Raw genomic sequence first — 14,994 nt, 5'->3', positions numbered from 1 at the left:
AGAATTTTTCACTACAGGGTCTTCAGTAGCCATAAAGACCTGCCAGAGTGCAAAGTGTAAGGAATCAAACAAACAAAAACATGAACTCAAATACCTGGCTTTGTGTGGCTTGCTCCATCCAGCTTCTCAGCTGCCAAAGTCACGGGTACCACATCTGCCTTCAGCTCTTCCCTGCCATCAGTGTCCACGTCTTTCACTATGATGTTCACATTCACCTTCTGACCAGCCCTGGGCTTGACCGCTGGGTTAGCGTGCTTCCAGAAACGCTGTTTCAAGGCTTCCAGTTCTAGATCCAAAGACCAACCAGTATGTCAGTTTGCCATGCTTAAACTCTTTCCTTTAAGATTCCAGTTAAGAATCATAAGCTAAGTTTTTAAGCTCAACAAAGTTGCAGCGGGAAAAAGAACACCCAAAGACACCAAGAACTCCTTTGCTACTAACACCTATGTCAAATTCATATTCATATAACTTAACCAAACTAATGAAATGTTGCAATTGTTCTTCCTCAATATACTTCAAAAATCATTTTAGGGTAGGGGCACCTAGATGGCTCAGTTGGTTAAACATCTGCCTTCAGCTCAGGTCATGATCCCAGGGTCCTGGGATCGAGTTCCGCATTGGGCTCCCTGCTCAGCGGAGAGCCTGCTTCTCCCTCTCCCTGCCGCTCTGCCTTCTTGTGCGCTCTATCTCTCTGTCAAATAAATAAATAAAATCTTTTAAAAAAATCATTTTAGGGTAGAAATTTATAATTGAAGTTTCTAAATGTATGCAATTCTTTTTTTTCATTTTTAAAATTCAAATTCAATTAACATATAATGTATTATTAGTTTCAGATAAATGTATGCAATTCTTAAAAAAAAGTATTAAACTGATAGAACCAACACCATAATTATCAGTCATTCAATGGCTTAATTTTTCATTGATTCCAGCCTCTTTTTTAAAATTTCCCTATTTTGAACATTCCACTATTAATTAGCAATCTTACTAAATATGGGCAAGGTCAATTTAAAAAAAGGAAAAAAAAATTACAATCCATCCAGTCAGTGATGTAACTCAGCAGCAGGACTGGAAAAGTCTGTTGGTGAAACTGTCATACTAGTATAATGAGTATCATCAGAAAGGAAACCCTACTTACAGGTGGCCTCTATGCCACACACCCAACTTGTATGCAAAGGGGAATACACGTATTGGGAGCAGTAAGTTCAGTGGTCCAATGGCAGTAGGGCCTCTCCCCACTTCCCCATTGCTACAGTAGTTCAGAATTTCTTCCCCCCTTAGCTAGCTGCTCCCTGGCACCATCACCTAATGCCTCTGCTTAAGACATCATACCATAGTGGGTTGTTTTAAGAGAGCTGACAGTTATAAAGAGAAAAGATTCCTTTGGGGTTGAGGGATCTAGATATCTTCACGTGCCTTCTCTTCCACATAAAATGTCCAGAACACTCCAAGTTTGGTTCTTTTTCTAAAATGCACTCGAATTGTATTTTAGTAGTTTTGGGGTTAGCATCTAGATGTGGTTTTTCCTTCCCTAGAAGGGAACAGAAGAACCGGAAGGAAACCTTTTCATTCTGAGTCCCTAGCATTATTAGTAGCAAAAACCCAGCTCCAAAGGATAGTATGTTTACAGACAAACAGACGTGTAGGGAGAGAAGATGTTAAGTTTGCACCCGCTTTTATAGCAGTTCAGTAAGGCAGGAAGCAATGGGGAAATGGAAGTGGAAAGGTAACAGAAATGAGCAGGTCATTATTGGCACCAACAGAATAAAACAAATGGATGTGGAGGAAGATTTGCTTGGGACCTAAAATAATAGTGAGGCAGAGGAGTTGCCTTCATTCTTCTGGAGAAAGTCAGGCTCCTTAAAGCTCTTCATCTCCAACGCACCTGGGCACCTACTTTCCTTGCCTTTTACTACATGACTCAACCACCTCCCCCCTCACCCTAGAATCCCTGTTCAAGCTCCTCTCCCTGCATCAATCTTTGTCCAGCTCCATTCATGTCTGCTCCAGCTCAGGTCTCCACCAGCAGCAGCTTGAATCTAAAACTGTTCTCATTCCCATTGTTCTTAGTCCAGAAAGTAGAGGAATTAAGGGCAGAGATTACTACCTACACTATTGCAGGAAGCAGGAGTCCTACATTTCTGGCACCCCAAAGTTGAGATCTACATGCCTTTTCTCATGGAAACTTTATTCTATGTGAGGTTAAGGAAACTAAGCTATTCCTACTGCTTTTACTCTTAACCCCTTCCCCTGTCCACCCTACTAGCCACCAGATTGAACTTCCCAAAATGACTATCCGATTGGGTCATTTCCTTTGCTAAAAATCTGTCAGTGGTCCTCTGCTAACAAAAGGCGCAAGTAAAGCTCCTCCCATGGCCTAAAAGCCCTGCGAGATCTGGCCTCTAGTTACCCATCCTCAATGCCTTTGCAGTCTTCACTCCAGTTCGCCAGAACACCCAGTGTTCTCTCTTGTCACCATTGGGTCGTTTACAGGTCTGTTCCCTCCACCAAGAATGCCCTCCCTCACCTCTCTGCCTTGGTATCTCCTACTCGGCTTTCAGGACTCAGCTCTGGCATCGGTTCCTTTCAGAAGCCTCCCTGACTCCCCACGAGGTATCCCAAGGTACCTTCCTCCAGGTTCAGAGTATACCCAGCCCTTACCATCCAGTTGTGTTGTAATGGTCTGTGTGCCTGCCTGTCACTCTTACTAGACTTTAACTTTCTTGAGAGCAGGGACTATGTCTTGTGTACACAGCATCCGACACGATGCTAGAAAAAAGTTTATTGCCCGGATAAATAAAAGTCGATCCTAGTTCATACACATGGAACTGGCTGACATGGAAACCCAACTTTCACATCAAATACTATTTCTGAAGGAAAACATATTTTGAGTTAAAAATAAAGGCTACGACGTGCCAGGCACTGTGCTAGTTCCCTATATAAGCCAAGTGTAATGTTGGAAAAATGACCCAACCTCTCCAAGCCTCCGTCTCCTCACTGCAAAATAATACCTGGGGCTGTGAGAATTAAGAACAATAATAGAGAATCTATCAGTGTCTGATGTACTAGGTACTCAAAAAAAAAAAAAAAAAGGTTTCTTCCCTTTCCTGTCTCAGTCCAGAACCATTTAGAGAGCTTCAAATCCCAAATAAAAAAAATCTCACAGGAGCTAGTATTTTAAGTATTTAAGAGATGTTTCTTCCCCCTCTCTTACTCTGGGACTGTTTAGATAACTTCTAGTCCCACATCACGAAACTTTCCCTCCGTGTTCTGAGCAACAGCTTATTCCCCTGCTTCTTTGCTAATGGAGCTATGCTGGTTCTTGCTCTGGTCAAACGGACTTATCCATCCTCCCCATATGCACCATGCAGAGCTTGCTCTGTCCCTTCCAAGAATGTCCTCTCCACTTCCAAAAACCCATCCCTTCAATCCGCAAAGACTCACTGGGCATAATTTACACACTAGATACTGTGGATGAAAAGAGCACCTGCCAACCATAAGTTATTATGGTTATGATGTAAGTAATTTCACTAATAATAGAAGTAGGAGCCACTATTTGAGTGCTTCCTTATGCTATCTATTTCTATGCCTTATTTCAACACATCTTCACTATAGCCCTGCGAACTGGATATTCTTTTTTTTTTTTTCCTTAAAAAAAGATGGCTCGAGAGGTCAAATAGCACACTCAAGGTTAAACAGTTAAACTTCGCATTTGCTGGTGACAGAACTATGGTTGAGCAAGGAATTCTCTTGTCAGTGGGGGGAACTGGTCCTTTACATCAGATGTTTGTTACAAAACTGAATATTTACAAAAATTATAATCACAAGGAAAGCACAGTCCAGATTCAAACCTTGGTCTTGCTACGGAGCCTAAGCTCTTAATTATCATGCCATACTGCCTCAATTCAGAGGAGGGAACACCCAATTCTACCTACTAGTCAGGAAGTCTACCTAATATGGTAATATTTGAACTCTGTCTTGAAGGATCATTCATTCATTCCCTCATCCAATATAAACGCCTGTAATACGTCATCCACTGTGGAAGCACTGGTGATAGAGTAGGGAATAAGCCAGAAGATGCCTATTCACAGTATAAAGGGAAAGGCAATGAACAAGTAATTACATCCACCTACTCTTCAAGCCTTCTTTTAACCACCTATTGGAAGAAATTAATTCTTCCTCAAAACTGCCACAGCACTTTATTCTAAATGTTTCCTTCAGCAAAGACTACTTTTCCCTTTCCTTCATTTTTTCCAATCATCAGTGACACACGTTCATTATAGATGTCACTTTCCACCTTCTCTCTTGCATTACTGTTATTTGCATACTTATCTCCCCTACAAGAGTGTAAGTAGCTTAAATGTACGATAAATGTCAGATTGCTCTTGGTATGCCCTACAGAACCTCGCATGTCGTGGATAGCTTAATATTTGTTAAATGAGTCGGGGAAAAAAGAAATTCAGTTTTGCAGACAATTTACTGAACCAAAATGTTTCCCTTTAACATTTGAAAAATGTTATGTGAAAATGTGAAAAAATGAGTAATGCTTTTTTGAATGTCATACCATGTTACAACAGCGATGCACCTTTTTTGTATACTAACCTGTCAACAGGCTTCCATTTTAAACAAGCTTGAGAACACTCTGATGCCCTGCCAAATTTATCTAAATAGAATTCTACCCATATGTGGTACATCTACAGAATAGGATCATGTGTGGTTACGGGTTCCTCCTGGGTTCCCCCCTATCCTCCATAGTAGCAAATAATAGAAAGGTGCCAGAATAAATTACTCTGGAGGCGTCCCACAATTCAAAGGATTACCTCTGTTGGTTTCAGGTTCTTCAAGTATCACAAAGGAATCCTCATCAGCACCCAGTCGAGGTTTAATGGAAACATCTATCCCCAGTTGCTTCAGTCTATCCAGAGTGAACCTCCTCACTTTTTCAGGGGGCACAATTATTGATTTAGTTTGCTGCCCGGGCTCCTCCACCTTCTCATCTGCTTCTTCTGTTTTCTTCAGGCCTTCTTCTCCCTCCAGAGCATGAAGTTCAGGTGCCACAAGCCCTCCGGCCTGATACTCCTCATTGTCCTCCTTCCCAAGGAAGCTGGATTCCTGTTGTGCCACGGAGCTGTCCTCGGGTGAAGGTCTATCATCACTCTGCTTCTGTTTCTCCTGAATTTCTTGTTCTTCACTTCCCATCAAATCCTTACTGCAAGACTCATCTGATCCAGTAGTGATCTGGGGTTCCTGTAAAGCTGCAGGGAGTGCATTAATTTCCATTTCATATCCTGCACCTGTTGTCTGATCAGAATCTTTGCTATGGTGGTCATTATTCTTCTCACTTGTATTTGCAGTGTCTGTGGTTTCTTTGGGATGGCTTGACTGATACTTAGATGACCTAGAAAAAGGAAAATAAGCTGAAGTTGAAAATTACCCTAAGTGTGAAACTCTCATCTCAGCACATAATGATATCAGTTAAATCGGTTTTACGAGAGGGAGGAATCTGAACTTTTTACATCAGATGTTTGTTACAAAACTGAATATTTACAAAAATTATAATCACAAGGAAAGAGAGTTCTTACTTCAGTAGTGCCATGGCATTTCCCTGGCAAGTGGGTCGGGGTTTACGTTTGAAGAAATCATGAATGGTTTTATTTTCAGGCATATGATATGGAAGATTAAGTGCAGACTCTATAAAATGGAACAAAACAAGCAAATACATATACTGTATATTCTGAAACGTCACTTCATATTCAGTTAACTAAACAGTACAGTGAAAGACATCACCAGAAACAGAAAGCAATCTGGCTTTAATAAAGACAGGATCTAAGTACAAAAGAACTCCCTGAAGACCAGTGGCTTTTTTTTTTTTTTTTAGATTTAATTATTTGTTTGTCAGAGAGAGAGAGAGCACAAACAGAGGGGGTGGCAGGCAGAGGGAGAAGCAGACTCCGCACTGAGCAAGGAGCCCGATGTGGGACTCGATCCCAGGACCCTGGGATCATGACCTGAGCCGAAGGCAGCCACTTAACCAACTGAGCCACCCAGGTGTCCCGACCAGTGGCTTTTAAACCTAGTTGTGAAATCAAACTAATCCAGGAAGTTTTTTAAAAATACAGATTCTTGGGGCACCTGGGTGTCTCAGTCATTAAGCATCTGCCTTCAGCTCAGGTCATGATCCCAGGGTCCTGGGATCGAGCCCTGCATCGGGCTCCCTGCTCAGCAGGAAGCCTGCTTCTCCCTCTCCCACTCCCCCTGCTTGTGTTCCCTCTCTCACTGTGTCTCTCTCTGTCAAATAAATAAATAAAATCTTTAAAAAATAATAAAAAAATAAAAATAAAAATACAGATTCTTGGGGTGCCTGAGTGGCTCAGTGGGTTAAGCATCTGCTGTCGGCTCAAGTCATGATCCCAGTGTCCTCAGTAGAGATTCTGCTTCTCTCTCTCCCTCTGCCCCTCCCTCCCCCACCACCCCTACCCGCCACATGCTCTCTCTCCCTCTCAAAAAAAAAAAAAGTTTAAAAAAATACAGATTCTTGGACCCCACTTCGAGCCAACTGAATCAGAATTTCTGTGGACCTAAGAACTTTCACATTTGAAATGTTCCCAAAGGGATCCTGATAGAGCCAGTCCATAGAAAACCATTAAAAAAACCTCTCCCTCCTTACCACTAATACAGTTCTGGAAATTTTCTCAGTTTATACTAATGTTTGAGGGACTTTAGAACAATGGCCATTCACCAAGATCAACTCTAAACTTGATTATTATAATTCATACTAGGAGTGTTAAAAACACAAAAATCCCTCTTGGGGAACCCAGCTAACTCAGTTGGAAGAGCATGTGACTCTTAATCTTGGGGTCCTGAGTTCAAGCCCCACATTTGGTGTAGAAATTAAAAAAAAAAAATCTAGGGGCGCTTGGGTGGCTCAGTTGGTTAAGCGTCTACCTTCAGCTCAGGTTGTGATCTCAGGGTCCTGGATCGAGCCCTGTGTCAGGCTCCCTATTCAGTGGGGAGTCTGCTTCTCCCCCTGCGCCACCCCCTACTCATGCAGGTGCTCCCTCTCTCTCAAATAAGTAAAATCTTAAAAAAAAAAAAAAAAATCCCCAACAACTAAGTTGAGCTTATGAAGAACTATTGTGATTTGCCTTAAAGTTACTATAGTGGTTTACATTACCTCGAATAAGGCGCTGAGTTTCACTATGCAGTTTTTTTAATGCTTCCTTACTTAATCTGGCTGCCTTCCTTTCCTTAAAGAAAACAAAAAGTGAGACTGCATTAATGCTATTATCCAGAAAGATATTCATGCTTCAAGAGTTTGCCCTCTCCAAGAAAAGAGGATGGAGAAAGAAAAGTAAGCACTAATAAGTTCGGTACAATATAAACTCAAGGAGATCATTTATTTTGCATATCATATAGAATTAACTCAACAAAATCCATATTTGTGTCCCTACTATGTACAAAGCAATATCTTGGGTACCAGGAAAATATGATAGACATGATAAAATATTTATCCCTCAGAAATTCACAATCTCCTGGGGAAAGAATCAACATGACAGTTATATAGAGCTCCATCTCACCTTCCTTATGGTGCCTTTCGATAACTCAGTTTCTTCTTCAAATGGATATACCCCACCCTCCAAAGACAGTTCCTTTTTCTAAAAGAGAAGATTACAAGGTGAAAAATATGGACAAAAATTAAATTGAAGGGGTGCCTTGGTGGCTCAGTAAGTTAAGCAACCAACTCACGATTTCAGGTCATGATCTCATGGGTCATGGGATCCAGCCCTGTGTGGGGCTCCGTGCTGAGCGGGGAGTCTGCTTGGGATTCTCTCTCTGCCCCTCCCCCCACTTGAGCTTGATCACTCTCTCTCTCTCTAAAGGAAATAAATATTTTATTAAAAAATTAGGGGTGCCTGGGTGGCTCAGTCGGTTAAGCAGCTGCCTTTGGCTCAGGTCATGATCCCAGGGTCCTGGGATCAAGCCCCACGTCAGTCTCCCTGCTCAGCGAGAGCCTACTTCTCCCTCTCCCTCTGCCTGCCGCTCTGCCTACTTGTGCTCTCTCTGTCTGTCAAATAAATAAATAAAATCTTAAGAAAAGGGGGGCCTGGGTGACTCAGTCGGTTAAGCATCTGCCTTCGGCTCAGGTCATGATCCCAGTGTCCTGGGATCGAACCCACATCGAGCTCCCTGCTCCGCAGGAAGCCTGCTTCTCCCTCTCCCACTCCCCCTGCTTGTGTTCCCTCTCTCGCTGTGTCTCTCTCTGTCAAATAAATAAATAAAATCTTAAAAAAAAAAAAAAAAGCAAAAAAAAATTAAACTGAAATAACAGGACATTGCTTACTCAAAAGATTGCTTCTGTATCCCAACATCACATCATTGTTAATAACAAGCCAATAATTATCAAATAGAAAGTTTTAAACCTACAGCATCCATATAAAGCCTAGAAAAAAATTTGCTGTCTCAAATGGAGCTTGGGCTCTCATTTCTTACACTTCTTTATTATATCTTTCCCTAAGGAGGGACAATGACTCCCAAGGAACTAAAGATAATCTTAGCAAGAACAGAACAACTGTGCTTCCAAACACTCAGGACAATGATGTTTGACTGTTGTTTCTCTTTGATACCTTTCCAGAAACACTTTAGGTTCATTTCATAGAGGCCACAGGATTATAAAATTTGTATCTCTGCCCCATTACTTACCTGCTTCTTATACAATATAAAGTATCTCACGTTTTTTTCTCCTAACATTCCTATGAAGGCAGTCATAATACTAGCTCCTTGGGGTACCTGGGTGGCTCAGTTGGTTAAGCGTCTGCCTTTGGCTCAGGTCATGATCCCAGGGTCCTGGGATCGAGCCCCATGTTGGGCTCCCTGCTCGGCAGGGAGCCTGCTTCTCCCTCTACCCCCTGCTCATGCTCTCTCTTTCGCGATCTCTCTCTAATAAATAAATAAAATCTTAAAAAAAAAAAAAATACTAGCTTCCACACAAGTTAGCATGTCTATCACCTGTACTGCTTGATTCCAAAATTAACAGCCAAAAAACTTAAATCAATTGCCACATTTTTTTTTTCAGTTAAAAAAAAAGGTTCCAACAGTAAATTAGAAAATAAAGCAAAGGTTAGAAGCAGTGGGTTAGCTCTTTTGCAATCATCTACTTGCCTTGTGCTTTTTTACTTTGTTTTTCACAGCTGCCCTTATCGATTCTAATGACTCTTCATCTTCCAATGCAGAGTTATTTTCCTCCTCCTCCTCCTCCAGCCCAGTTTCAAAAAGGTCTTTATCCACAAGAAGACAGCCACTGTCATTAAATGGCTGTTCCACATCATCTTCCTGGACAATGCATAAAGGAAAAACAAAATCCAATCACCCAAACTCCAGTATTTCACAACATCATAAGGTAATTTTGATCAGGCCATAAAAAGCCCATATTACATCAGTGGACACATTTATGGCATTCTAGAACATTCTCCCTGGTTCCTACCCACAGTCATCCTTTGAGGTCCATGCTGTGATTTTACTGTCCCAAACCAACTTAATAACAGTATATATATTTTTTGAAAAGTCAATTAAATACTTATTAGGCAACTACTTCATAAAACTTGAGGAGGGTTTCTCTAGTTAGCAAACAAGACTTGACTTATGGATACCTAAAAAATTCTCCTCTGAAAGTTAATTTTCATCAAATCAGAGGCAGCAATTACTCCATGTGCTCAAAAAGAAAATCAGAAGCCTATTTATTTGGAAGTGTCCTCTGTTTATCCAAAATGGAGAATGAGACCAACAAGTTTTAAATTACGTATCTCATTACTTGCAATGCAAGAGTCTACTCAAAGCTATATTCTGAGTGCAGAAACCTCAAGAACTAAAAGCAACTTTTTCTAAGATGTTAAGTTCATCTGCCTTAGAAAGAACAAATTTATTCTTTTAAATATACCTCATTTTTCGTTTCCTTCTTTTTTAGTCGCCTGATTTTTTCCATCTTTCTTTCCTCTTTCTCAAGTCTTCTCTTTGATTTTACTTTTGCTTTTCCTTCAATTCCTTCTTTATCACATTTGGGTTTTTTGGAAATCTTTCTGTCAACTGTGAAGTCCACAGAGTTTTCAGATTGGAGACTCCGCTCTAAACAAGGCATCACCCGAGTTTCAAGATTTTCCTGATACAAAGACTCCTCAATGTCACTTCCAGCACTGTCTGCCAGAGTTTTGTAAATCCTTCTGACTTTTCCATTTTTTCCGGCATATAAATTCTCTTTATTTTCCTCCTCGACACTGTCATAGGGAGTTTTCTCTGGAGAGGCATTTGTGTCCTCTCTCTCAGACTCACTGTCTTGTAGCACCTTCCTGCTTTTTAATTTCTTACTCACGAATATCTCTTCATCTGAATCTGGAGGAAACATAATTTTTTTTAGAGGTCTACTGTCATTTGGCCCTCCTCCTAGTCCCACTGCTCCTCAAAAACATCCAATTATCCAAGTGCTATGTCACCTTGTGAAATTATGTAACTACCACTAAGAACTGATTGTAGCAAAGCAAATCTAAAAATAGGTTTTGAAAAACATTTTCCCTGGAAAAATGTCTCTTACTGAGAAATATAATTATATATATTTACAAAGTGTAAAGTTGTTCTAATTCTTCTGGCAGGTGTTAAAAATCCTTTTATTAAAGGATGAATGCATTCAACAAGGCAGTGGTAGCTCCTAGACATTTTATATATTTTATTCAATAACATAATAGAAATGGTTAATGTCAAAAGGGTACAAGCACTATTATTTTGTTTTTATAATAAATAAGACAAACAATAAGGTTAGACATTAATAATTTAATGAACCAAGAGAATAATGAAATTAATCCAATCTATTTTATTCCTAAAAATAAAATCACTATTACAAACCTCCGTCACTCAAGGGCACAATTGTTTCGCAGCTGCCTTGTCCACTGTCTGAAGGGCTATCGGCTCCTTCCTGTGAAATGAGCTTTGGATCACTGATTTCTAGGTGAACCTAGAAAATAAGAACATACTTGGCATTAACCAGCTGGTGACAAAAAGCTCTAAGTACATAATGATACACAAATCATAGGATCGTAACGCTGAAGTAAGGAAAACACCAATATAATGGTTCAATGAAGGGATGACATTAAGAATTATTGGATAAGGGGCACCTGGTTGGCTCACTAGTTAAGCGTCTGCCTTCGGCTCAGGTCATGATCCCAGGGTCCTGGGATCGAGCCCCACATCAGGTTCCCTGCTCGGCATGAAGCCTGCTTCTCCCTCTCCCACTCCCCCTGCTTGTGTTCCCTCTCTCGCTGTGTGTCTCTGTCAAATAAATAAATTTAATTTAATTTAATTTTAAAAAAAAAAGAATTACTGGACAAGGGGCGCCTGGCTGGCTTGGTTCAGTGGAGCATGTGACTCTTGATCTCAGGGTTGTGGGTTTGAGCCCCACAATGGGTGTAGAGATTATTTAAAAATAAAGTCTTAAAAAAAAAAAAAAGAATTAATTGGCAAAAAAAACACAAAAATTCATTGTTCACCTTTGAAGAATGCTATAGAACCAATGCTTTATTTTGAGTAATGGTACCTAAACAAAAAGAATCAAGTATTATATGTTTTTTGTTTGAACTGCTTCTCAGTGTATCCAAATGACACGTTAAATAACATCACAGAGATGCATCGAGATGTGAAAAACTCTATAGAACAAACAATGTGTTTCCTTAATAGTAAACTGCAAGAAAAAAAGAGGAGGGAGGAGTTAAGATACATATATACACACACATTATCAACAATTGCAATATGCAGACTTTGGATCCTGATTCAAATAAACTGAAAGTATACATATGAGTCAATGAAATCTCAACACTAGCTAGATATTTAGTATTAAGCAACAATTCTAAATTTTTTAGGTGTGGTAATAATATTTGTGGTTATCTGTTTTGGAAAGCCCTTATCTTAGAGATGCATAATGAAATATTTGTGGATGAAATGAAGTCTGGAATTTGCTTCCAAATAATCCAGTGAGGGGGAAAGTGAGTGGGACTATAAATGAAACAAAATTGGCATGATTCGATTAACTGTTGAAGTTAGGTGACAGTTTCATTATACCAGCCTTTCTATGTTTGTATATGTTTGAAATTTTCCAAATAAAACCATTTTAAAAGTCATAAGTAAAAAATAATAAGTAGTACAGGTGTGTTATTAGGTGACTTGACCAGGTAGTGACCAGGCTGATCCTAGAGGCCAGATCTCCTACATCCTTGTTGTCCTTAGGGCTCTGAATGGACTTAAATAGGGGGGTAAATATCAACATCTGTAAAGTAGTAGGGCACTACCCACCTTAATGGTTTCTCAAACAACTATTAAATTGATTTAAATGTTTGGTACAATTATTTAAATAATAACCAAAGGTAACAAGTACTGAGGAATCACTAAGGATCATCATGCATGTGCTGATGATTCTCCCAACAATCCAAAGCAGTAAGATTTTTTTTTTGTGGCTGCAGAAACTGAATTTAGGTAACCACATAACTCAATACATGGTGATGCTCTTAATCACTTTATTCTAGGCAATTTGTACCAATATCAGCAACAGTCAGGGTCAGGAACAGGGTGAGGACAGAGTCGAGTCTTAAAAACCTCAGTAATCAAGATAATATCTTAGTGCAATATTAAAAAAAATCAAATTGATAAACTATGGCTCATGAAGTCACCCAACTACTTTTGTAAATAAAGTTTTATTGGAACCAGGGCCAGGATTAGGGGAGGGTGACATGTAGTGCAACCGCAGGGTTTTGCTTTAATTTTTATTTTTAAAAATTCTGCATTAAAATATTTTCTTAATTACTGAGTTTTTGGGAGCTCTCTTAAATTATGCTCCCAAGGCTAGTGTCTCACCCTAGTCCCGGCCCCAGGAAAGAACACGGGTCTGGAATCATCTGCTTCTATGCCCAATCCCGCCAGCGATCAGCGAGCCACCAGCCGGGAAGCCCAGAGACTGCTACTTCTCCCGGGGTCCCGTGCATGACCTCAAAGTCCCCTTGCACACTCAATTCCGAACTCCCAGAGACTCCCGCCGTCCATTTCCGGGGAACCCCGCCCCGCAACCCAGCGGCCCAGGTCAGCCTGGGCCTTCCTCTGTTTTGGGGAGCTGAACAAGGAAGAGCCCCGGCGGCAGGAAACGCGCCAAAGGGGAGGCCGGACGGGCGGGGCCCGCTGAGGAACCGCTGGGCAGCGGGCTGCGCGCGCCGCAGGGGCCACAAGCGACGCTGCCACGCGCACCGAGGGGCGGGAAGCCCAGCGCGGGACTGGACCACAGAGTCGCGAGCCCACCGGGCCGCGGGGGCATCCCGCCAGACCGGACCGCGCGCCGCCACGGTGCACGCCGGGAGCTGTAGTCGTCCCATCCTCCGCGACCTGTTCCTCCCGGCTAGACCCCCTACCCAACCTCGCCCCACCGCGCCAGGCCTCTGTAGCTGCGGATGGCGGCCTATGTACGAACTCACCTCAGAAAACAATTCGCGGGTCATGACTCCGGCTTCCCCGTCGCTTTGCTGTAACGGAGCAGGTCTTCGGTTCTCTTAGCCGGGGTGCAGCTGCTCCCGCGGTCTCCAGTCAGGTAACACTGTTCGAGCTTTCGCGCCCAGCCAGAGTGGAGGCCCCGCCCTAAGGATTCACACCAATCCGGAGAAGTCTTTCTACATGAGGCCACGCCCCCCACCCTGTCCTACCAATCACGAAGCGCCTTCGGCCAGTCCCGCAAGTATAATCTGGGTTGGGTTGGCGGGTCCCGGCTCTTCCAGTCAATTGAAACTAAGGGAGGCTGGGGGTGTCCCGTCTGTGGGACGGAGGGGCCCTCTGGCCTTGCAAGGCGGTACCAGGCGAGTGGTGGCCTTTGACCTTTGGCCCTTGCCGCAGCGCATTTTGAGGTGTAAGCCCTCCAAGCGGGAAGTGAGCTGGGAGAAGGTCCCAGGGAAACCGAAGGCACCTATGAGGATTTTCTCCGGGACCTCCATCCCTGGAACAGCTAGATCCTACCTGCTCCTTCTTGTACATAGCGTTCACGCCACTGAACATCGACAAAGAAAAGTTTTATGGGCTGCTCAGATACCAAAGAATATCCTTGGATAGCCTTTATAATTTTATTTAAAGTTAATCTAAGGGACCCCTGAGTGGCTCAGTCGGTTAAGCATCTGCCTTCGGCTCAGGTCATGTCCCAGGGTCCTGGGATCGAGTCCCACGTCTGGCTCCTTGCACAGCAGGGAGCCTGCTTCTCCCTCTGCCTGCTGCTCCCACTGCTTCTGCCCTCTCGCGCGCGCGCCCTCTCTCGGGCAAATAAATTAAATAAATGGAAGGAAGGAAGGGAGGGAGGAAGGAAGGAAGGAAGGAAGAAAGGAAGGAAGGAAGGAAGGAAGGAAGTTAATTTGAGGACGTCTGGGTGGCTCAGTGGGTTAAGCGTCTGCCTCGGCTCAGGTCCTGGGATCGAGCCCTGCATTGGGCTCCAAGTCTGCTTCTCCCTCTACTCCTCCCCCTGCTTGTGCTCTCTCTCTTTCTCTCTCTCAAATAAATAAATAAAATATTTTTTAAAAATAAGGTTAATTTGAGGATACGGAAAACACCTACCAGTCCATTCTTAGACTCCTTAGACAAGGCAAGAAAAAAGAATAAAACGTCTGGAGTCAGACTAATCCCAGACAATTCTAATCCCTTGTCATTATGCTGGTTACTATCTTTTCCCCCTGCGGGTCCATTCTCTATCATTCCTTATCCTGCTCTGTCCAGGCAAGGCTGACTTCTCCCCACTGCGTTACCCAAGCTCCCTTGACCTCTGGCTTCTGGTTGAGTCAAGCTCCTGGAAGGTACTTTACAATATTGCTGTAAGGAGGAGATCAGAGAGCACCAAGAAAGAAAGGCCACAGTAGTTACTTCACTCTCATGAGCCTATCCCCTGGTAGGTGACCAACTTATCCCAATTTTCCCAGGACTTTCCCAGTTTTAGCATTGAAA

General features: G+C 42.3%; 1 protein-coding gene across 2 annotated transcripts in view; it reads right to left on the bottom strand.

Annotated features, from left to right (window-relative positions):
* CLSPN (claspin) overlaps positions 1 to 13,576 on the bottom strand; it is a 30,250-nt gene extending 16,674 nt beyond the window's left edge. The window contains exons 1-9 of one of the 2 annotated variants that reach the window (XM_032417509.1): positions 13,494 to 13,576; positions 10,888 to 10,996; positions 9,932 to 10,380; positions 9,157 to 9,327; positions 7,575 to 7,652; positions 7,172 to 7,244; positions 5,580 to 5,688; positions 4,818 to 5,395; positions 95 to 286 (exon numbers count right to left, since the gene is read on the bottom strand). In XM_032417509.1, coding sequence (XP_032273400.1) covers positions 95 to 286; positions 4,818 to 5,395; positions 5,580 to 5,688; positions 7,172 to 7,244; positions 7,575 to 7,652; positions 9,157 to 9,327; positions 9,932 to 10,380; positions 10,888 to 10,996; positions 13,494 to 13,517 — 1,783 coding nt within the window. In that variant the 5' untranslated portion in view covers positions 13,518 to 13,576. The remainder of the gene's footprint in view (positions 1 to 94; positions 287 to 4,817; positions 5,396 to 5,579; positions 5,689 to 7,171; positions 7,245 to 7,574; positions 7,653 to 9,156; positions 9,328 to 9,931; positions 10,381 to 10,887; positions 10,997 to 13,493) is intronic. The other variant, XM_032417515.1, reaches the window with a different exon arrangement.
* Between the last annotated feature and the right edge of the window lie 1,418 nt (positions 13,577 to 14,994).

Source organism: Phoca vitulina, unplaced genomic scaffold (assembly GCF_004348235.1).
Source record: "Phoca vitulina isolate PV1807 unplaced genomic scaffold, GSC_HSeal_1.0 scaffold2, whole genome shotgun sequence".
Taxonomy (NCBI): Eukaryota; Metazoa; Chordata; class Mammalia; order Carnivora; family Phocidae; genus Phoca; species Phoca vitulina.
The sequence above is the reverse complement of the archived record's forward strand: the minus strand, read 5'-3'. Positions and strand labels throughout refer to the sequence as shown.